Source organism: Eptatretus burgeri, chromosome 2, assembly GCF_056783735.1.
Source record: "Eptatretus burgeri isolate ZD-2024b chromosome 2, Ebu_testis_v1, whole genome shotgun sequence".
Classification (NCBI taxonomy): Eukaryota; Metazoa; Chordata; class Myxini; order Myxiniformes; family Myxinidae; genus Eptatretus; species Eptatretus burgeri.
This window is the reverse complement of record NC_140962.1, coordinates 84,720,788-84,745,787: the sequence shown is the minus strand read 5'-3', so window position 1 is coordinate 84,745,787 and position 25,000 is coordinate 84,720,788. Positions and strand designations below refer to the sequence as shown.

Here is a 25,000-nt window from a genome sequence, read left to right as displayed (position 1 = left end):
TGTATGTTTGTGTGTATGTTTGTGTGTATGTTTGTGTGTATGTTTGTGTGTATGTTTGTGTGTATGTTTGTGTGTATGTTTGTGTGTATGTTTGTGTGTATGTTTGTGTGTATGTTTGTGTGTATGTTTGTGTGTATGTTTGTGTGTATGTTTGTGTGTATGTTTGTGTGTATGTTTGTGTGTATGTTTGTGTGTATGTTTGTGTGTTTGTGTGTGTATGAATATGTATGTGTGTATGTGTATGTATGTGTATATGTATGTCTGTATATGTCCAACCTCCACCTTATTAACCCCACTATGCTCTTCTTTCATGTGCAGCATGTGGCTGCAGGTTAATCTTTTGCATAAGCATGGCTGTATGCAACTAATGCAATGCCCTCTGTGGGTTATGCAGGAATTTGGAATTTGTTCAATGTGTTGGCGATAGCTCGCTTGCGCTTCACACAAGGACATCGTGGGTCTTTAACGACCACTCACTAATACAGTCAAACAGGACTCCCAGTTTAACATCCATCCAAGGGATGGCACACACACACTGATTAATCAACCTGCCTGTGAAACACCAAGATGACAGTTCATCGTTGGGTCGGGATTTGAACCCAGGCGAGACAGCACAAAGACGAGTTTGTGTCCCTTGAGGGCATCGTGCTCGCCACCCATTTACCCACTTACACATTTTGAAAGATGCTATTGTGCACTGAAACCATCAACTCTTGAACACTCATTAGATTCTGCAAGATGAAATAACCTACAAGACAACAGCATGATGTAATCACAAGTCATACTGGTGTGTTGCTGATCTGAATTGAAGGTATCTACACTTGATAGAATGTTTTTTGTTATGATGTAAAAAAGTGGGTTAGGGTTCTGCCTTCCTTTGCACTTCCACCTCACCTCTCCTTCACCTCTTCCTTCCTTCTCCACCCTGCACCAACACCCCCATCCCCTCCCCTACATTACTCCCCACAAAAAGTATAATGTGAATAGACCATTTCTGGTTCCGAACTTTTTGCCTCATTTCAATATCCAAAGGTAACAGCTTGTACATTATCACTTGAAAGAGGACATGGGAAGACAATGGAGTTGTGTTCCGATTGAATTGCCAAACTGGCCAATACTTTCATGATCCAATGACACTGCAGACTCATTTAAATGAACAATCCTTGAGATGGATCTTCATTTTTAAAAATTGTATTGTTTTTACGATTGTCTTAAAATTAATCTAATTTCTGGCCATATAATTGAATGAGTAAAACCTTTTGAGTAAAATGACATGAAAGAGGGACAAGTGGCCACTCAACATCTAAGTATTTGGATACAAATTGAAAGAGGGAAGGGAACAAACTGGTTCTTACTAAGGGCCGAGTTTCCCAGGAGCTGCAATAGCTGGGGCATCCGTGGTCAGGGCACTGAGCACCACTGCAGGGTAGAGGAAGTTTTTCTCGACAAACTGTAGCCAAACTTGCAGTTTCTCAAACCACATCAACCAGGCTGGCTCTGAAAAAGACAAAAGACAAGAGGAAAATGAGAAAGCATCTCAAAATACATAGCCTGTCCACGTCTGCAAAAAAAATTGTACATTTTATTGTGTTCTCTACATTTTCATAAGAAAGGTTTGTTGAAGATGTGATAACAAATACAAAATTGTTTGAAAATTTTTTATGTAATGGCCTGGAGAGACACAAAGAACCTCAATGGTAAATAAATAAACACGGAAGCAATTTTTGAAAAACAGGGCGTCTCACACTTGACCTGCTGCAGCAGGGCTAATAAAGGCCATTTATAGTCACGATGATGCTTCCTGGTTAGTGTTCATCAATGGTGGGTGCTTCCTGGTTGTGATTGGTGGATGTAACCCTGTGTCCATGTGGCAAATGGCACTTGTAAGAGGCAAATACAATCTGGCCTCACCAGTCAGAGTTAATGGGACATCAAGTGCCAGTTTATAACCCGACAGGGCTTCAAAAGTCACCAAGTTAATTGAACAGCAATATGTTTCCCTGATGAGCCACAAGAAGGGCGAAACCAAGTCAGTAGCTTAGCTTTTCATCTGCTTGGTAACGGCTTTTGACTTTGCCTCACATGAACTGCTGAATGCCCTTAGCGCTTCGGGGTTGCCAGGCCAGGCATGATGCAGTTGTGATGAGGTCATCATCATAATGTTGGTCCAAGTCAGGAGAAATACACAATTGTGTGTGTGTATATATATATATATATATATATATATATATATATATATATATATATATATATATATATATATATATATATATATATATATATATATATATATATATATATATATATATATATATATATATATACACATACACATATATACATACAGTGGGGAGAACAAGTATTTGATACACTGCCGATTTTGCAGGTTTTCCCACTTACAAAGCACGGAGAGGTCTGTAATTTTTATCATAGGTACACTTCAACTGTGAAAGACGGAATCCAAAACAAAAATTCTGAAAATCACATTGTATGATTTTTAAATAATTAATTTTCATTTTATTGCATGAAATAAGTATTTGATCACCTACCAACCAGTAAGAATTCCGGCTCTCACAGACCTGTTGGTTTTGTCTTTAAGAAGCCCTCCCATTCTCCACTCATTACCTGCATTAACTGCACCAGTTTGAACTCGTTATCTGCATAAAAGACAGCTGTCCGCACTCAATCAATCAGACTCCAACCTCTCCACAATAGGCAAGACCAGAGAGCTGTCTAAGGACATCAGGGACAAAATTGTAGACTTGCACAAGGCTGGGATGGGCTACAGGACAATAGGCAAGCAGCTTCGTGAGAAGGCAACAACTGTTGGCGCAATTATTAGAAAATAGAAGAAGTTCAAGATAACAGTCAATCTCCCTCGGTCTGGGGCTCCATGCAAGACCTCACCTCGTGGAGCCTCAATGATCATGAGAGGTGAAGTATCAGCCCAGAACTGCATGGCAGGACCTGGTCAATCATCTGAAGAGAGCTGGGACCACAGTATCAAAGAAAACCATAATTAACGCACTACGCCGTCATGGATTAAAATCCTGCAGCGCACGCAAGGTCCCTCTGCTCAAGCCAGTGCATGTCCAGGCCCGTCTGAAGTTTGCCAATGACCATCTGGATGATCCAGAGGAGGAATGGGAGAAGGTCATGTGGTCTGATGAGACCAAAATGGAGCTTTTTGGTTTAAACTCCACTCGCCGTGTTTGGAGGAAGAAGAAGGATGAGTACAACCCCAAGAACACCATCCCAACCATGAAGCATGGTGGTGGAAACATCATTCTTTGGGGATGCTTTTCTGCAAAGGGGACAGGATGATTGCACCGTATTGAGGGAAGGATGGATGGGGCCATGTATTGCGAGATCTTGGCCAACAACCTCCTTCCCTCAACAAGAGCATTGAAGATGGGGCGTGGCTGGGTCTTCCAGCATGACAACGACCCGAAACACACAGCCAGGGCAACTAAGGAGTGGCTCCGTAAGAAGCATCTCAAGGTCCTGAAGTGGCCGAGCCAGTCTCCAGACCTGAACCCAATAGAAAATCTTTGGAGGGAGCTGAAAGTCTGTATTGCCCAGTGACAGCCCCGAAACCTGAAGGATCTGGAGAAGATCTGTATGGAAGAGTGGGCCAAAATCCCTGCTGCAGTCTGTGCAAACCTGGTTAAGAACTACAGGAAACGTCTGATCTCTGTAATTGCAAACAAAGGTTTCTGTACCAAATATTAAGTTCTATTTTTCTGATGTATCAAATACTTATTTCATGCAATAAAATGCAAATTAATTATTTTAAAATCATACAATGTGATTTTCAGGATTTTTGTTTTAGATTCCGTCTTTCACAGTTGAAGTGTACCTATGATGAAAACTACAGACCTCGACGTGCTTTGTAAGTGGGAAAACCTGCAAAATCGGCAGTGTATCAAATACTTGTTCTCCCCACTGTATATATATATATATATATATATATATATATATATATATATATATATATATATATATATATATATATATATATATATATATATATATATATATATACATATATATATATATATATATATATATATATATATATATACATATATATATATACATATATATATATATATATATATATATATATATATATATATATATATATATATATATATATATATATACATATATATATATATACATATATATATATATATATATATATATATATATATATACATATATATATATATATATATACACATATATATATATATATACATATATATATATATATATATATATATATATATATATATATACATATATATATATATGTATATATGTATATATGTATATATGTATATATGTATATATATGTATATGTATATATATATATATATATATATGTATATGTATATATATATATACACATATGCATATATATATACATATATACATATATATATACATATACATATACATATACATATATATATATATATATATATATATATATATATATATACATATATACATATATACATATATACATATATACATATATATACATACATACATACAGTATATACAGGGTGTCCATAAAGTCTCTTTATAATTTATACCGTCTTGATGTGCTTCGTGCAACTAATGGTGCCCATATGGAAGTTCATTAAATGAGGCAAAAAAACTTCAATATCTACTCCTCATTTTGTAATAATTTCCACAGGTTTATCTATTCATTTGCTTTTGTAATAAACTTTTTCAATTGTAAAGAGACTTTATGGACACCCTGTATATGTATGTGTATATGTATATATGTATGTGTGTATTTATATATGTGTATCCACATATATAAATACACACATACATATATGTACACATTGTTAAGGCCATGGGTACCGAGTGTATTATGAGGGGGGTTAATCCGCGTTTCTCCTCGGAAGAGCGGGACCTGGGGCCACTGCTCACAATTAACTTCGTGGTACTGTGGGTTGCTTTACAACCACGAATGACAATCAGTTAACTACGAGTTTCAGTGTCCACCGTCTAAGTTTGACGTTTAACTGGAGGTCACGTGGCTTCCTGAACGGGGAGTGCACCCTCGGCAATGCACCAATCTTATCTTGATTACATCTTAAGTAGGGCGGCCGAGCATTGACCACTGGTGCATGCCGACTATGACAGGTTAATTAGTTTGGTAATTACCTTCCAGTCTATCTGGGTTCGGACAATGCTTAAGCAATGGAAGGAAAGGACAAGCACGGACAGGTTGAAACGGCAACAAGGAACTTATTAATAAGAAAAATAAATAAACAGAAGAACTTTTTATTTCCTTGTGGTGAAAATAGGTGAATTCAAATCAATCAAAATAATTTCAAACTAATAAGGAATTAAACAGACATTGATAGAAAAATAAACAAAGAGCAGATACTTATCACTATGCCTTACTACACAATTAAACACAAGACAAGGGTACCCAGCAGATCATTCAGGGGGGGAAGAAATCCGGTCTCGGCTTACCAAGGTAGAAGTCGTTGTGCGTCCAATAAAATGTCATAAAAATGTGTGAGCGTGCCTTGGTCTGCTGCCAGCGCCCTGCCTCGTTGTGCACCCACCTGCAAACAGGCTCGAACACCACTCGGCGTCACGTCGTCACCTCCAGGAACCAGGGACGCCAAGAATCAGGTACGAGCAGAACCAGCAGGAACGGTCCAACTGTCACCCACCGTCAGGAGCCACAACCAACGAACAGCTGTCAGGCACGGCGAGGCGCTGCGAGGAATTGAGTTGTTTTAACTCGCTGTCACAAACTGTCACTAGTGGTCAGAGCTGTAAGGCTGTCACCAACTGTCTGACTGGAGGTGAAAATAACCGTCACCCAGCTGTCACAAAAAAGTGTCAGGAAAAAGGTCCTCCCGTCGTTTTTAGAGGCGACCAGTCTGGGCAGAGCCTCAAGCAGACTTCAGCAAAATCCACCTTGCCTATTGACGCATCATTGCACGTGACCAACCGTCAACCTCACGATCATTCCTTCCTCGTTCAGCCCGAAACGAACAAGAGCCAGCCAGCATCGATAGAGCTGCCAAACGGGGCATTAAACGTCGATGAAAAAAGGTGGACGTCAACGTCGGTGAAAGAGGTGCGTGTCAAACGTCAATGAAAGAGAGGTGGGTGAGGTAAATGATCCACGGCCATACTTGACCGTCAGCACAACTGCTCAGGAAAAGCCCGTGATGTGCTTAACCAAATGTCCTGTAAGTCCAAAGTGTAAATAAATCGTCCACCTCCAAGTCAATGTGTCCTAATGGAAAGGGGGTTGACGAGCCTCCGTTGGGCTAATGGCTATCTCGCGTGCATAAATGTGTCTGTCGTAAAGAGAAAAAGGTCATCCCATAATAAAGGGAATCTATTCTATACCCTTCTCAACGCATGAAAGTTACAATCCCACCAGACATGGGGATGGGTCTTTCCTGGACATGCATTTAGGGAAATAACTGTCTGAGGACCTAAATGTTTGTATGCATTCGTCGGATCCAATTCTGAAATCCATAACTATATATATATATATATATATATATATATATATATATATATATATATATATATATATATATATATATATATATATATATATACACATACAAACATACATACACTGACAATCTGTACAAAACAAAGTGTTGCATGTTGCATTCAAACTGTTGATAAGAGCAATGTTCTCCATAAGTTTTTTTTTTAAAGTTACACTTGAGAAACTTGTATTCCAGTGGCATCAGCAAAATCTCCCACCATGCGGAAGAAAGTGTGACCGACTCACAAACTACATAGAAAAAGGGCAAACGTCTATGCTTCGTTTCGCGAGCACAGGACCATTAATAATCGGGGGAAGGAGCAGAAGGGGGCTGACAGGATGCCCTAAAGGTACGCACACTCGCCTTTGAGCTGTCCAGTCTGTTTTTGAATCTCGACCCAGCTATAAATTGCCACCATGATGGTTTGCATGCAGGGTGATTGATCAATGTTGTGTACTGTCCTCTTGGATGGACGTTAAACTGGGTGTTATGTCTGCCGGGATTTGATGCTGGACATTAAAGACTCCACAGTGTCCTTTGTGAAGAGTAGGCGAGCCATCGCGGGCACTGAAAAATTCCAAATTCCTGCTCTAACGTACAGGTGGCACGGCATCAGCGACACAGCTGCAGCCTTAGCATATTATGCAACCTGGAGAGAAGTGCTGCATACAAGAGGAGGAGGAGGAGGAGGAGGAGGAGGAGGAGGAAGAGGAGGAGGAATGGAAGGGGAGAAGAGGAATGAGGAAAATAGGCCATGGGCCAGAAATGGTCCACGTGCACCCCCCCACAACCCTTCGACCACATAGGTCCCCTGAGCTGTTGCCTTAGGGTCCCCTGAGCATGAATTCAACTGGTAACAGTGAATAAACTGGGACTCACTATCTATTTTCCAACCATATCTGATGGTACCCTCAAAATGTCGTTTTCCTCAGTTTCACATATAAAAAAATCCCCTGACTGATAAGATCTCTGCAGTTGCCCAATAAGCATTAATATTAACAAATTATACATCAAATGAAAGATTATCACATGCAGATTTTCAAAATAGAGTCATCTGTCAAATTTAATAGCGTTATGTTTGTCCCAAGAAGTGATGAAGAGGAGTACATCGCCTTTCCTTTTGACAACTCAGATATCTGAAATAATAACTTATATTCATGCTCATTTTACCTGACACAAACAAATAAATATTTCTATGATATCACAAATATTGATACCAAAATTGTCCCACACCAACTACAGATGTACCAGGTATTACGTCTTAAAAATTTGTACATCACTGTTGCAACACCTAACATGTAGTCACCAGTAAGACATAAGACTGAGAAAATATGCCTTGCTTCACATAAAGAATATAAATTATAAGTTTATTTAAGAAAAACAATTGAAACTTATTATGTCATGTCCACAAAATATCATTGTGCATGGATTACGCATAATATTCATTATCGCCGTCGTCATCACTTTCCAATGCCTGCTCCATATCATCAAATGCATCCATATTCGAATCCTCATCAGAGTCAGTGTCGTCAGGTGTGACTTCAGCAATGTCAGCCAGTTGCCTTGGGAGGACATCTCCTTCATACCACAGAGGATCAAGGTGACCATCCTTTTCCTCCCAACCATGTCCCTGATTGGCCTTCGGAATCTGTGGTTGTGGAATATGTGCGGTCTTCCAAATCCGTACTTGGTGGTTTACTCTCTGAATGTGCTGGGTAAGAGCTCGCTTACAAGGTGGTAAGTTAGCCATATCCACATTCCAGTCATTAACCATCCCATAACGGAGTACAAAACTGTACAAGAATGCTTGCGTGCTGCTGAAGAGGCCACCAGAGAAGTTGGACAGCCTTTTGTCATTACTACATTTGACTTGGGAGTTTGCATGAAGGTCTACCCATTAGTGTAGAACTCACCAGACAAGTATGACAGCCACATAATTTTCATTGGCACATTCCACCTCGTATGCGCTTATATGAAGATGATTGCCAAAAAGATGGCTGGGTCTGGGTTAGCAGATGGTCTCCTAGAAGCAAGACTAATCAGTGGAGGATCTTTGGGTGGTGTGATGTCCGGGAAGCACTACGACAGAGCCCAACATTGTCACAAGATTATGTTGGAATGTCTTGAAAGATTGCTCATAGAGAAGTACCTCAAAGATAAAAGCACTGATGATCTGTTCTCGTCTTTCTCTGATGAATCATCAGATAAGCTACGTGCCCTAGTAGATTCCCACAGCCAAGATACTTTGAATGCTGTCTTGATGGACAATTCCATTGTCCAATTCATAGAGCAGTATGCAGAATTCAAAAAAGGAGTCGCAAATGGACGTTTGGGGAAGACTACCCAGCTGCGGTTGTCATACATGGACCATGTCTGTTTAATTCTCTCACACCTTGAAGTCATAAAGACGAACAACTTTGTTTTGTATGCTGCATCCATCATTCGCATGACGTCTCTCTTCTTCAGTTTTGGTGGACAGAACTATGCAAGGTATCTGACATATTTATCTGTGTTCATAGCTAATATAGACAACTTGCACCCATGGGCAGTATCACTGATCAAGAGAGGAGCTATCAGTGTCGCACGCTCCTTTATCCCTGGCAATCGTGTAGTGGATAAAACTATGGAGGAGACCTTCATGAGGCACGCTAAGTCACATGGTGGTGCAGGAACCAGTGCAGCAGGTACATCTGGACTACTCACCAACTACCAGGCCTACCAGAGATGGGTTAGGACAACACATGCAAGGTCTCTTTATGTTGATGCTGCACTTGGAATGGCTCACATGTTGGACAGTGGAGAGGGAACAAAGCATCGTGATACACGTCCGACAGCGGTCACAAAAGGAGAGAAGTTGGTGAAAAGGGCCAAAGATGACATAAGAAGTTTTCTTAATCCTTTCAATATAGAGACAAATGATCAATTGTTGATACTCTCATCAGGAAGTGCTGCATCTGATGCTGTTTCAGACGATGTTCTAAAGGCTGAAGCTGTTGGTGAAAAAGCATGGGATGAACTTATTGAAGCTCGACTGAAGAATAGTAGAGATTTCTTTGAGCCTGTGAAGAGACTGAACCTCAAAACTCTGAGTGACATGAACAAGGTATCTAAGATGAAGACAACAAAGAATAAGGTCATACAGTACAAGCAACAGGGTAATGTAGCCTTTCAACTCTTTGCAAAGTCACAAATCCAGGGCTTACAAGTCGATATGAAAGAACTGTTGACATATCCATTAACTCCCGTACCATACGGCATCGCTACAGCTGATGGATATCTTGCTAAGACTGACAAAGCAAAGGCATTTCAAAACCTGATCAAGGATTGTAATGATGCTGATGTACCACCAACCAATGAAACATTGACTCTGTATGTTGGCAATGCTTGCTTGTATTACCTGAAAGAAATTCCAAGTAATTTTAGTAAGATCTCTTACAAAAGTGTTTTGACATCATTGGAAAAACAGGAGATGTGGTATTTAGCACTGATCAATATTTGCCTGATTCAGTGAAGTCGATGGAGAGGCGACGTCGGGGCTGTGGAGAAAAGCTTTTACTTACAGGTGAAGCCACGAAGAGACCACCTGATTGGAAATTGTTCCTGTCAAATGATGAGAACAAGATACAGCTCATCAAACTTCTGCTTAGGCTCTGGAGTGGTGATAACTATGCATCAAGGTTGCATGGAAGGTGAGTGATCTTTGGATGTGAGGGCATCGCATATTTGCTCACATCTGCTGATGGCCAAACAACAATTAGAGAGGAGCTACCACTGCTGAAATCAACCCAGGAAGAAACTGACTCTCGTATGATACTGTATGTTCAGTAAGCTGGACTCAGAAACTATCAATTTGTCCGAGTGAAAAGTCCAGACTCAGATGTATTTTTCATCCTATTACACTCTGCTGCCTCTGTTCATGGTACAACTGTCCTGTTTGACACAGGCAAAGGCAACAAGCCGAGGATGGTAAATGTCAGTGAACTAGCTACAGACTTTGGCCAAGAAAAGAGCACAGCTCTCATGGCACTCCATGCTTATAGTGGCTGTGACACCACTAGTGCCTTCCGAGGAATTGGCAAACTTAAACCTGTGAAAACTCTTCTGCGCTTTCCAAAATATATCTCTACTCTGGAGAAACTGGGCGATGCTTGGGATATTCCTGATGAGCTCATTGATGAGTTGGACACCTTCACGTGTGCCATGTACGGTAGAGCGTCAAAGGTGTCAAAAGTTGATTATCTGCGACTCATTCGTATAAACGAGCTCTGTGCCAGGCAAAGTCGTCTTGTGCCTTCAGGGAATGTGGATATGGCTAACTTACCACCTTGTAAGCGAGCTCTTACCCAGCACATTCAGAGAGTAAATCACCAAGTACGGATTTGGAAGACCGCGCATATTCCACAACCACAGATTCCGAAGGCCAGTCAGGGGCATGGTTGAGAGGAAAAGGATGGTAACCTTGATCCTCTATGGTATGAAGATGTCCTCCCACGGCAACTGGCTGACATTGCTGAAGTCACACCTGACGACACTGACTCTGATGAGGATTCGAATATGGATGCATTTGATGATATGGAGCAGGCATTGGAGAGTGATGACGACGGCGATAATGAATATTATGCGTAATCCATGCACAATGATATTTTGTGGACATGATATAATAAGTTTCAATTGTTTTTCTTAAATAAACTTATCATTTATATTCTTTATGTGAAGTAACGAATATTTTCTCAGTCTTACGTCTTACTGGTGACTACATGTTGGGTGTTGCAACAGTGATGTACTTACGTTAAAGACGTAATACCTGGTACATCTTTAGTTGGTGTGGGACAATTTTGGTATCAATAGAAAGGTAGTAAAATTTGTGATATCATAGAAATATTTATTTGTTTGTGTCAGGTAAAATGAGCATGAATATACGTTATTATTTCAGATATCCGAGTTGTCAAAAGGAAAGGCAGGGTACTCCTCTTCATCACTTCTTGGAACAAACATAACACTATTAAATTCGACAGATGACTCTATTTTGAAAATCTGCATGTGATAATCTTTCATTTGATATATAATTTGTTAATATTAATGCTTTTTGGGCAACTGCAGAGATCTTATCAATAAGTGGATTTTTTACGTGCGAAACCGAGCAAAAGTTGACATTTTGAGAGTTCCGTCAGATATGGTTGGAAAATAGATAGTGAGTCCCAGTTTATTCACTGTTAGCAGTTGAATTCATGCTCAGGGGACCCTAAGGCTTCAGAAAAATATGGGATCGAAGGGTTGTGGGGGGAGGGGTGGGTGCACGTGGACCATATCTGGCCCATGGCCTAAAAGTAGGAGGGGAATGATGAGGTGAAGGAAGAAGAGAAGTGGAGGGAGCAATATACTTTTTGACTTCTACCAACGCTATTATTGAAATATGTTGTGGTGGGATATTAAAACTTCTAAAATTATATATAAGACAACAACACTTAATCTGTTCTTGATACTTCAGCAAGCTACAATTATAAAACTTTGACATCAAGACACACCCATTAATGAAACAATCCAGGCATAGATTGGACTAAATTTCAAACAGTTAAATGGTTCCACAATCAATACTAGCAGAACCAAAAGAAACAGCATTGTGTTCGCACACGCACAGGTTGTACCTCGGACTTCAAACTGATTGTACTCTCGCGTCTTGAGAAGAGGGTGAGAAAAGCAGTACCATGGCAGCTGTTTGCGCAGCTGAGGAAGCAAGTAGTGTGCCACAAAGCCCACAAAGCCCACGAGGCCAATGAGCACAAATCTCAACACGGGCTACAAATGAAACACAAAGAAGTCGTGGCAGGGTGGCACAGCCACTAAAACAAGTCTTTACGTTCAAAAATCTGCAGTACTTTAGCCCCACCTCCCCAAGAAAGAATGAAATTTAAGAACACAATTTAAAATCTTCAGTGTTTAAAAAAAAAAAACAATAAAGTGCATGCACAGTATAAACATCGTCATGGATACTATCAAAAAGGATTATCATGAAGAAGAAGTGTCACAATTTTTGTTGGCAACTCGAACGGCACTCAGAAGAAAGCACGTCTGTCCACCAGGCTGAACAGTTTACGTTTTGTATCCCACCGATAGGCCGGATTTGCTGACCTGAAAAAAATCTAAATGCTTGTTCTTTTCACAATTATCTTAACATTCATCTTATTTCAGGCCATTTAATTAAACGAGTAAAAACTTTTGAAGAAAAGCATGAAAGAGGGACAAGTGGCCATTCAACATCTAAATATTTGGATAGGATTTGGAAGAGGAAAGGGAACACACCGATTCTTACTTCGGGCCAAGTTTCCCAGGAGCTGCAATAGCTGGGGTATCCATGGTCAGGGCAATGAGCACGACTGCAGGGTAGAGGAAGTTTTTCTCGACAAATATGGAAGAGAAAAGTTACAACTATATTGGGAACATGAACGGCACTCGATAGAGCGCATACCTCGGCCAGGCTGAACAGTTTACATTTTGTTTCCCACCGATAGGCTGGATCTGTGGACCTGAACCAAAATCCAATCTGCTCGTTCTTGCATCCTACCTGACTCATCCAATCGGCTCATTCTTGCATCCAAACCGACTCATCCAATCGGCTCGTTCTTGCCTCCTACCCGACTCATCGAATCGGCTCGTTCTTGCCTCCTACCCGACTCATCGAATCGGCATGTTCTTGCCTCCTACCCGACTCATCCAATCGGCTCGTTCTTTCCTCCTACCCGACTCATCCAATCGGCTCGTTCTTGCCTCCTACCCGACTCATCCAATCGGCTCGTTCTTGCCTCCTACCCGACTCATCCAATCGGCTTGTTCTTGCCTCCTACCCGACTCATCCAATTGGCTCGTTCTTGCCTCCGACCCGACTCATCCAATTGGCTCGTTCTTGCCTCCCACCCGACTCATCGAATCGGCTCGTTCTTGCCTCCCACCCGACTCATCCAATCGGCTTGTTCTTGCCTCCTACCCGACTCATCCAATCGGATCGTTCTTGCCTCCTTCCCGACTCATCTCGTTCTTGCCTCCAACCCAACTCATCCAATCGGCTCGTTCTTGCCTCCGACCAGACTCATCCAATCGGCTTGTTCTTGCATCCCACCCAACTCATCCAATCGGCATGTTCTTGCCTCATACCCGACTCATCGAATCGGCATGTTCTTGCCTCCTACCCGACTCATCGAATCGGCTCGTTCTTGCCTCCTACCCAACTCATCCAATCGGCTCGTTCTTGCCTCCTACCCGACTCATCCAATCGGCTCGTTCTTGCCTCCAACCAGACTCATCCAATCGGCTCGTTCTTCCCTCCTACCCCACTCATCCAATCGGATCGTTCTTGCCTCCGACCCGACTCATCCAATCGGCTCGTTCTTGCCTCCGACCAGACTCATCCAATCGGCTCGTTCTTGCCTCCTACCCGACTCATCCAATCGGCTCGTTCTTGCCTCGTACCCGACTCATCGAATCGGCAGGTTCTTGCCTCCTACCCGACTCATCGAATCGGCTCGTTCTTGCCTCCTATCCGACTCATCCAATCGGCTCGTTCTTGCCTCCTATCCGACTCATCCAATCGGCTCGTTCTTGCCTCTTACCCGACTCATCCAATCGGCTCGTTCTTGCCTCTTACCCGACTCATCCAATCGGCTCATTCTTGCCTCCTACCCGACTCATTCAATCGGCTCGCTCTTGCCTCCTACCCGACTCATCTCGTTCTTGCCTCCTACCCAACTCATCCAATCGGCTCGTTCTTGCATCCCACCCAACTCATCGAATCGGCATGTTCTTGCCTCCTACCCGACTCATCGAATCGGCTCGTTCTTGCCTCCGACCAGACTCATCCAATCGGCTCGTTCTTGCCTCCTACCCGACTCATCCAATCGGCTCGTTCTTGCCTCCTACCCGACTCATCCAATCGGCTCGTTCTTGCCTCCTACCTGACTCATCCAATCAGCTCGTTCTTGCCTCCTACCTGACTCATCCAATCGGCTCGTTCTTGCCTCCTACCCGACTCATCGAATCCGCATGTTCTTGCCTCCTACCCGACTCATCCAATCGGCTCGTTCTTGCCTCCAACCGACTCATCTAAATCGGCTCGTTCTTGCCTCCTACCCGACTCATCCAATCGGCTCGTTCTTGCCTCCCACCCGACTCATCCAATCGGCTTGTTCTTGCCTCCTACCCGACTCATCCAATCGGATCGTTCTTGCCTCCTTCCCGACTCATCTCGTTCTTGCCTCCAACCCAACTCATCCAATCGGCTCGTTCTTGCCTCCGACCAGACTCATCCAATCGGCTTGTTCTTGCATCCCACCCAACTCATCCAATCGGCATGTTCTTGCCTCATACCCGACTCATCGAATCGGCATGTTCTTGCCTCCCACCCGACTCATCGAATCGGCTCGTTCTTGCCTCCTACCCAACTCATTGAATCGGCTCGTTCTTGCCTCCTACCCGACTCATCGAATCGGCATGTTCTTGCCTCCTACCCGACTCATCCAATCGGCTCGTTCTTTCCTCCTACCCGACTCATCCAATCGGCTCGTTCTTGCCTCCTACCCGACTCATCCAATCGGCTCGTTCTTGCCTCCTACCCGACTCATCCAATCGGCTCGTTCTTGCCTCCTACCCGACTCATCCAATCGGCTCGTTCTTGCCTCCTACCCGACTCATCGAATCCGCATGTTCTTGCCTCCTACCCGACTCATCCAATCGGCTCGTTCTTGCCTCCAACCGACTCATCTAAATCGGCTCATTCTTGCCTCCTACCCGACTCATCCAATCGGCTCGTTCTTGCCTCCTACCCGACTCATCTCGTTCTTGCCTCCTACCCAACTCATCCAATCTGCTCGTTCTTGCATCCCACCCAACTCATCCAATCGGCATGTTCTTGCCTCGTACCCGACTCATCGAATCGGCATGTTCTTGCCTCCTACCCGACTCATCGAATCGGCTCGTTCTTGCCTCCGACCAGACTCATCCAATCGGCTCGTTCTTGCCTCCTACCCGACTCATCCAATCGGCTCGTTCTTGCCTCCTACCCGACTCATCCAATCGGCTCGTTCTTGCCTCCTACCTGACTCATCCAATCAGCTCGTTCTTGCCTCCTACCTGACTCATCCAATCGGCTCGTTCTTGCCTCCTACCCGACTCATCGAATCCGCATGTTCTTGCCTCCTACCCGACTCATCCAATCGGCTCGTTCTTGCCTCCAACCGACTCATCTAAATCGGCTCGTTCTTGCCTCCTACCCGACTCATCTAATCGGCTCGTTCTTGCCTCCGACCCGACTCATCCAATCGGCTCATTCTTGCCTCCTACCCGACTCATCCAATCGGCTCGTTCTTGCCTCCTACCCGACTCATCTCGTTCTTGCCTCCTACCCAACTCATCCAATCGGCTCGTTCTTGCATCCCACCCAACTCATCCAATCGGCATGTTCTTGCCTCGTACCCGACTCATCGAATCGGCATGTTCTTGCCTCCTACCCGACTCATCGAATCGGCTCGTTCTTGCCTCCTACCCGACTCATCCAATCGGCTCGTTCTTGCCTCCTACCCGACTCATCCAATCGGCTCGTTCTTGCCTCCTACCCGACTCATCCAATCGGCTCGTTCTTGCCTCCTACCTGACTCATCCAATCGGCTCGTTCTTGCCTCCTACCCGACTCATCGAATCCGCATGTTCTTGCCTCCTACCCGACTCATCCAATCGGCTCGTTCTTGCCTCCAACCGACTCATCTAAATCGGCTCGTTCTTGCCTCCTACCCGACTCATCTAATCGGCTCGTTCTTGCCTCCGACCCGACTTATCGAATCGGCTCGTTCTTGCCTCCTACCCGACTCATCCAATCGGATCGTTCTTGCCTCCTTCCCGACTCATCTCGTTCTTGCCTCCAACCCAACTCATCCAATCGGCTCGTTCTTGCCTCCGACCAGACTCATCCAATCGGCTTGTTCTTGCATCCCACCCAACTCATCCAATCGGCATGTTCTTGCCTCATACCCGACTCATCGAATCGGCATGTTCTTGCCTCCTACCCGACTCATCGAATCGGCTCGTTCTTGCCTCCTACCCAACTCATTGAATCGGCTCGTTCTTGCCTCCTACCCGACTCATCCAATCGGCTCGTTCTTTCCTCCTACCCGACTCATCCAATCGGCTCGTTCTTGCCTCCTACCCGACTCATCCAATCGGCTCGTTCTTGCCTCCTACCCGACTCATCCAATCGGCTCGTTCTTGCCTCCTACCTGACTCATCCAATCGGCTCGTTCTTGCCTCCTACCCGACTCATCGAATCCGCATGTTCTTGCCTCCTACCCGACTCATCCAATCGGCTCGTTCTTGCCTCCAACCGACTCATCTAAATCGGCTCGTTCTTGCCTCCTACCCGACTCATCTAATCGGCTCGTTCTTGCCTCCTACCCGACTTATCTAATCGGCTCGTTCTTGCCTCCTACCCAACTTATCTAATCGGCTCGTTCTTGCCTCCTACCCGACTCATCTAATCGGCTCGTTATTGCCTCCTACCCAACTCATCTACCGAGTTTCATCCGAATCAGTCCCCGTTTTTGAAATATTATGTGACATTTCATTTTTGACCCCCATCTCTCAATGGTGAAGAATGACTTCAAAAATTTAAAAAAAATTCTCGCATCTGTATCCGGATTCAGATCTTGACAAAAATTGAATCGATTCATCCATGTCACACACCCAAGCTGTCCATCAAGTTTCATCCAAATCAGTCCAAAACGTTTTGAGATACGATGCTGTATATACTTGTTCGCCACATATCTCAATAGTGAAGAATAACTTTTACAAAAACATTATAGTATCCGGATCTTCACAAAAAAAAAAACATCTAATAATCTCATCGTTTTCACACACCAAACCTGTCCCCGAAATTTTGTCTGAATCCATACACTTTTTGAGATATGTTTTCACCTCTGTCTGTTTGTCTATGAACAGGATAACATCCATCAACTGTAATAAGTCAAGCCTCCTTTTCCCTACTTTCCCCCTTTCCCCCTTCATGGATAACATCCATCAACCCCCTCCTTTCACCTCTGATTGGGTGTGTGTGCAAAAAAGGCTAACATGTAACCTTGCACTATTCTAAATAAACTGAGATTTAAAAAACAAAACAACAACAATGCCAGGTAAATAAGAACAGTTTGAAAGTGAATGAAAGTGGTGCTGGATGGCACAAAATCAATGCAAAATTTTCTGCCAAGCCTAGTTTCAAAAGACTTCAAAAACAGCAGGGTATGTATGGGTCTGGAGTAATCTTAGAAGAAAGAAATAGTAGCACTTTCAATTTAATTGTTTGTTTTTCAAAAATAGGGGCAATACCTCTGGGAGCTCACCTGGTAGCAGCTGGATAAGAAAACCAGGGAACCACTGGTCGGTGTGGATGACCCACAAAATATTTAACGGGAAGAAAGTATAAACCTATGGATTTTTTTTTTGTTTAATGTCGTGAACAAGCTTTGGTACATCGGAAAAGGTGAAAACTTTGGAAAAGGTGCAGCGTGTTGCCTGGTTTATATTGACCAAATCAACGACACAGGTTCAACGAAGCTTCAGGATGACCTATGAAAGGCAGCCACCATCGAGAAAATGGATTCGTGAGTGGCACAAAAAGTTTATGGAGATTGCCGTCATCCTGTAGAGGGAGGGGGCAGGCCGGCCAGGTTCTCGAGACGTTTGAATGAAACTACAGAACTTTTGAAAAAAAGGAAAGTAATAAGTAAAGCAAGTCCTTACTGGGGGGGGCTGGGGCATGCCCCCCCCCGATAAAATTTTGAAAAGATGATGTCAAAATATGCATTTTGGGGGTGATCTATCCCAATTGTAAGGCAAAATAAATAAATAAAACAATGCAAATGAAAGTGAAGGAATTTTTTTGATTTTACCTGAACATCCATTGCTAGGAAGATTATTTTCAGTCACTTAGTACAACATTTTATCAAAAAAGAAATAAATGCTGAATACCACAAACCTTTGCAAGACTTTAATGAATGTTTTTTAAGGGGGAGGGGGGTGTCACGCGTCATGTAATGGCGCGGTTTCCCGGAATCACCCTCGCTCCAATGTAAACCAAAGCATTCTCTACCCCCTTATGTTTTCTGCACATTTATTTATTTACAATAGATAACTTTTCCTGTATCAAGTGAGTTTACGTTATATCAGATCACGAGTGTAATTTACGTAATTATTTATTTATATGCCCGTTTTCATGTACGTCTCTATTTTGGTCTCGTGTTGATGTTGTCACAAACCTCATTGTGACCAACAGACATTATCAGATTTTGTATTTGTGTGCAGCACAATTGAGCCTTTACTTCGTACAATGTAAAGACGGCACTTCGGTATTTTTCGTGAAGCTCACTTAGGAGGGAATGGCGATTGGAAAATCCAACAATGGACACTATTTCCATATTTACCAACACAGACAGACGTTCATTCTCCCGCTGAGCGGACATCTGATCAGCATAACGAGCTTGCAAGCTTTTGTACCTGCCTAACTTCTGCAAAAATACCTAATGAAATACTACCATGGGAGTAGTTCACATAAATGTGGTCATGATGAGTCAGCATTGCACCTCATCCGGATGAAATGGGTTAAGAAAAGAATCAGCATATCGGAAGAGCACCTCAATTAACCTATAATCGCGGCGTGCTTTTCTGACGACGAACATACGGAAACCTAAGTATGGGGCGTTACAAACATACGGATTTCCGTACATATACGGAAGAGTTTCACCAATGCCCGCTACTCCATTTGGATTTGTATGATGATCATGACAAATATTGACAATATAAATGAGAAATGTTCTTTCAAATGCAGCAAATTGCATCATTGTATCGCATTTCATTATTTATTTATTTATTATTACGGTTTGAATGTAGAATAGTAATTTGTGAACACCTTGTATATCTGTGGTATTCTGCCCGAAGGCAGGTTCTGCATTGCACTACTAAAGGCCCGGTCACACCTTGACGTTTTAGCCAGCGATGGCAACGTATTAAAATGTATGTAAAACGCTGGCTTACATTGAACTTTTGATGTTTTTTTTTAAGATTCGGATGTATTCATAGCGACTTGGTCTTATGTATAACGCATTAGTAACGGACACAGAAGGTTTCGTTGTGTTATAGATAACTTATACCAACGAATGCTGAACCTGTTGTCGGCCTACACAACCGATGCCCAACAATAGTCTAACTTAGGCATAGCGCGTTGCACGCATCGCCGACGATGTCGTGACGTAGCCTATTAAAAGGCTGACGCACAACGATTCGAATCATAACTGCCGTAGAAATGGAAGTGTCAACATCGCGGTCACACCTTGGCGATCTTGCCAGCGTATGCCGACCTAAGAAAAATGTGTCTAAAACGTTGGGGCACGTCAAATACGGTATGAGTAAGTTTGGTATACGCGAGTAGAACGCTAAAGTACGCTATCATACGTCGTAGTAAGTAGAGTACGTCAAGAAATTTTAAACATGTTCAAAATTTTACGACGTACTCGGCGTTTGACACACGTTCCGCATGCGATGGGGATAAGTTTTACACACGATATGTGGACGCTTACACACGTCCACAGAGGCTACTTATAAGCTACTCATAAGTCGAAATAGGTCGCGGTAATGTCTTTTTTACGCGAAACTTATTTCTAACTTATGTTTGACGTGCTTTGAACCAATTCTGTACGTAGTCCCAACACACATCGACGTATGTAGACGTATTCCAATAACGTCTTCAGGTCGACAAAAAAAATAAATTAACGTGTTTCTAGCTTACAACTGCCATATAAAGACGTGTTCCCAGCGGTTTTGGGAATTGGTATATAAAAATGCTGCTCATAAAAGGGGAACCCAACAGTGTTTGAGTCCTTTTTGAGTCGATGTCCATGTCAGCAGTAACAGTATCAGTATCAGTATTAGTATTAGTATTAGTAGTAGTTTGTTCATGTTGGCAGTAGTAGGTGAGTGTGAGGGGGAGGGTGTGGGTTATGATGGATCGTCCTTGCGTCCGCGTGTCCAAGGGTAGGAGACATCTTTTCACCATTGTTCGAAGTTCTTCGCGGCTAATTTTTTTATGGGGCTTTTTCAACAATGAGCTATAGCTTGTTTTTACGATTTAGGTCTATTCATAACGGGTTGGACAAATGCACAATGAACTAATAATGTGCATAGAGCGCTTTGATTACTTATAGATACGATATACCAACGAATAATTATCGTGAAGCCGGCGTTCACAAACTATGCCCAACGATAGCCTAACTTATCCATATCGTGCGGCAGTTTATCTTTGCCGGTGACGTGGGGTTTGCTATTCATAGGCTGCCACTCAACGATTTAAATGGTTGCATCTCCACTATTGAAAGTAGATGCTTGCGCTCAAAAATTGGATTTTTTTTTTACACTCAACGACTTTTAAACGGTACCACTCAGCTATTTTCATTGTTTACAATGAACGATTTAAATTGCTGTCACTCGCCTTTGTTTTTTGACGCTGGCGCTCGGAAATTTTAATCGTTTCTATTGAACGTGCTAAATCGCTCAAACCCCACTGTTGAAAGTAGACGCTTGCGCTCAACAATTCGATTTTTTTTACACTCAACGACTTTTAAACGGTACCAGTCAGCTATTTTCATTGTTTACAATGAACGATTTAAATTGCTGTCACTCGCCTTTGTTTTTTGACGCTGGGGTTTGGAAATTTGAAGCGTTTCTTCTGAACGTGTTAAAACGCTCAAACTCGACTATTTTAAATAGACGCTGCCGATGGACAATTGGAATCATAGCCAAGCTAGACATCGAAGTGTGAACATCCTCGTCATGCCGAAGAAAAGTTTGAAGAATGCTGCAAATAAGTGTCCTGGCCGTGGCCGTGGACGCTGACGCAAGGACGATCCATTATACCGACGCCTTTCAGCCTATGAGTAACTTAAAAGTAACGTCTGTCGATGTGTGGCAACGATCGCGTAACGTGCCAACAACACGTTAATCATAGGTTAGAAATAAGTTTCGGGTACGCTAAACATTACCTCGGCGTGTCTCAACTTATGATTAACTTACAAGTAGCATGTGTTGACGTCTGTCAACGATCGCAGACCGTGCATACAACTTGTGGCCAGCGTAGCGGAACGTGTGAGTCATACGCCGGCATACGTCGTGAAATTTTAAGCATGAAAAAATTTGAGGACAACCAAAAAGTACAACGTTTAAAGCCAGCGTACAACGACGTATGGCAGTGTTTTTCAGCGTGCTCTCAATGTTATCAAAACTTACCCATAACGTATTCAACGTGTGCCAGCGTTTTAGAAAAAAAAATTCAAAAATCGACATACGTTGGCTAAAACGTCAAGGTGTGACCGGGCCTTAAGGCAGTCTAATGGCAAATATTACACCGAGTGGTTTGTCTCTGTCTTCCCAGCAGCAGTCAGGGTAGTAATTTGGAACTTGGACAGAATTCCAAGAAAGATACTGTGGGATCATCAACATCCACAAAAGGGTTCTCTTGCTTAACTTCAATCTAAGGGTTTTGATTTTGACAAATTTCCCTGACAATATCTGCTGCTCTTCCTTCGCTCCAATTGGTTCTTCTGACCACGTCCTTGTTAAAGTGGACATCTCTCTGGCTGTTATCAGAGAACCACCTCACCGCCGTCGAGTCTGGCATTTCACTCAAGCCGACTGGCAGGGTCTCCGAGCAGCCATCAAACTTACAGACTGGTCTCCTATCACTACTTTCTCAAACATCAACTCATCCTGGGAATTCTTTCAAAGAAACTTGCTCTCCCTCATGCACAGATTTATCCCCTCTCGTGTTCAGTTGTCTTACCCTTCCTCCCGCCCTTGGTTTACTGAAGCTTGTGGCGAGGCAGTTGTCCTGAAACAACTTGCCTTTGCCTCATGGAAAGCAAACCCAACTGAGGGCAATCTCAGTTCTTTCCACAAAGCTCGGAACAAGTGTGTAGCTACCCTCAGGAGAGCCAGAAAACAACATCTTTCTCATCTCAAGTCTGAACTCTCAAACCTCTCTCCCTCCTCAAAATCCTGGTGGCGTTTAATCAAATCTGTTTCTGGTGTATGTTCCCCCTCCATCCCCTCCCTTACCTCAAATGGCCGCACTGCTGATTCCACACGTGATAAAGCTGAATGTCTAAACTCGGTGTTTGCAGCTAAATCTTGTGTCCCAAACCCATCACTATCTCTACCCACTTTACCCAGTCGCACCCAACTGTCCCTGGACTCTGTATCCTTTTCTCCTGACAAGGTGGAGAGCTTGCTTTCAAACCTCGAGTCAGATTCTGCAACCGGTCCAGACGGCGTCAGCCCACGTGTCCTCAAAGCCTGCTCTTCTGCTCTTGCTCACCCTCTCTCTGTTCTATTCACCCTCTCATTTTCCCAAGGTCATCTGCCATCTGCTTGGAAATCTGCTAACATCACTGCCCTGCATAAAAAAGGTGCAAAAACAGATCCTTGTAACTATAGACCAATCAGCCTCCTCCCAATCATCAGCAAGGTTATGGAATCCATCATCGCTTCAGACATGAAATCCTTCCTCTTCTCCAATGGCTTGATTTCCAATCATCAATTTGGTTTCAGACCAGGTCACTCTACCCTAGATATGCTGCTACTGCTCTCCCATCAATGGATGGAGGTCCTCAATGCCAGACAGGAAATCCGAGCCGTATCCCTGGACATATCACGTGCTTTTGACACAGTCTGGCACCCTGCCCTACTCACCAAACTCTCTTCCCATGGTATTCAAGGCCATCTCCACTCATGGCTCGCAGACTTCCTCTCCTCTCGCAGTCAACGTGTGGCCCTAAATGGAGTTCTTTCATCCCCTCTTCCTGTGCAGGCTGGAGTTCCTCAAGGTAGCGTTCTGGGCCCTGTTCTTTTTCTGGTTTTCATCAATGATCTCTCGGACTCTCTGGAAAATCCTCTATTTCTCTTTGCCGATGACTCCACCCTCTGCCGTACCATCTGTCATCCCTCAGACCGGCAAGCAGCAGCTTCTTCGCTCACTGCAGATCTGGATAAAATCACAAACTGGTCCAACACGTGGAACATGTCTTTCAATCCAGACAAATCTCACACTCTCACGATGTCTCTTCGAAAGGACCGTTTACAAAACCCCCCCATCCACTTTCTCAACAATCCTCTGGAAGAAGTCTTTTCTTTCAAGCTTCTGGGTCTCACTATCTGCCATGACCTTTCCTGGGAAAGTCACATTTCCAACCTTGCCTCAAAAGCCAGTCGCCGACTGGGAATCCTCCGTCGTGCAAAGTCCTTCCTCGGCCCTCTTGAGCTCCTGACCACTTACAAAGCTTTTGTCCGTAGCCTGATGGAGTACTGCTCTCCCCTCTGGGCTGGTGCTCCTGCATCCCACCTTTCTCGACTTCACGCTGTCGAAACCAGGGCTTTTAAGATCATTGGCATCTCCCGCAATGAAGCTGAGTCTTTGGGCCTCTCACTCAATCACCGCAGGTTGGTCGGTGGTCTTTCTGTCTTCTACCGACTCCTCTCCAGCCTTGCCCCCCTGCTCTCTCTGCGATTTGTCCCCACCACATTTCCACAGGGCGCTCAAGGTCCGCCAACAACCCCCTTCTGGTAAAACTACCAAAATCACGAATCACTGCTCATCTTCACTCTTTCATTCCTCTTTTTTCCCGCCTTTGGAATAAACTTCCTCACTCTATTCTTTCCCATTCTTCCCTCCAGGCTTTCAAAACAGCTGTTCACCACCACCTCTTATCTTCCCCCATCCAAATCCTCGATCTTTTCTACCCCCAATAATCCACCCAAGCCCACTTCCTTCAATTCTCCTGCTTTCCTTCCTGAAAGTCCCTTTAATGTCCATCTTCCCCTCGCCATGTTCCCCGTCCCATCCCCATCCCTCTCCCTTCCACATTTCACCTGTGTCTGTTCCCCAATGTTTTGTCCCTTCCACTCCCGCCCCTCTTGTCTCATGCCTCATTGCTGTGAGTTGTGTGTTAGCTCTCATACGAGCCTCGACCAAGGTATACAAAAAAAAAAAAAAAAAAAAAAAAAAAAAAAAAAGGGATGATGCACTTTGTCATGTGACCTCAATGCAAACCATCAACCAACAATATACAGCTCAAAGCGAAGTGCGATACCTATGTGTTATTCTATCTGCTTAAAAGTTAAGTGTCCATACAACCACAAAAACGCATTTTTTTTTTCACAAGAACTACTGGTTGTCAATCCAATTCAAGACGAGGACTTTGTCTTGAGATGAAAAATGAAAAAAATAATAAATAAAAAAGCAGCATAACTGACCTGCAATACTACAAACACGGTACTGACATGGACAGCGAAGGTAAGTACTGCCATCACCACACAAACGATGACATCCGACTGCAAACGCTCACTCTGCGGTGAAGGGAGTGCAG

At 43.4% G+C, this 25,000-nt stretch overlaps 1 protein-coding gene and 1 pseudogene across 5 annotated transcripts in view; one reads left to right on the top strand and one right to left on the bottom strand.

Annotated features, from left to right (window-relative positions):
• LOC147032473 (pecanex-like protein 1) overlaps nucleotides 1-25,000 on the bottom strand; it is a 165,855-nt gene that overhangs the window by 70,470 nt on the left and 70,385 nt on the right. For all 5 annotated transcript variants that reach the window (XM_085870126.1, XM_085870122.1, XM_085870123.1 and 2 more), the window contains 3 exons: nucleotides 24,888-24,980; nucleotides 12,203-12,353; nucleotides 1,356-1,497 (listed from right to left, as the gene is read on the bottom strand). In XM_085870126.1, coding sequence (XP_085726252.1) covers nucleotides 1,356-1,497; nucleotides 12,203-12,353; nucleotides 24,888-24,980 — 386 coding nt within the window. The remainder of the gene's footprint in view (nucleotides 1-1,355; nucleotides 1,498-12,202; nucleotides 12,354-24,887; nucleotides 24,981-25,000) is intronic.
• On the top strand, nucleotides 9,474-11,183 carry LOC147032474 (uncharacterized; annotated as a pseudogene).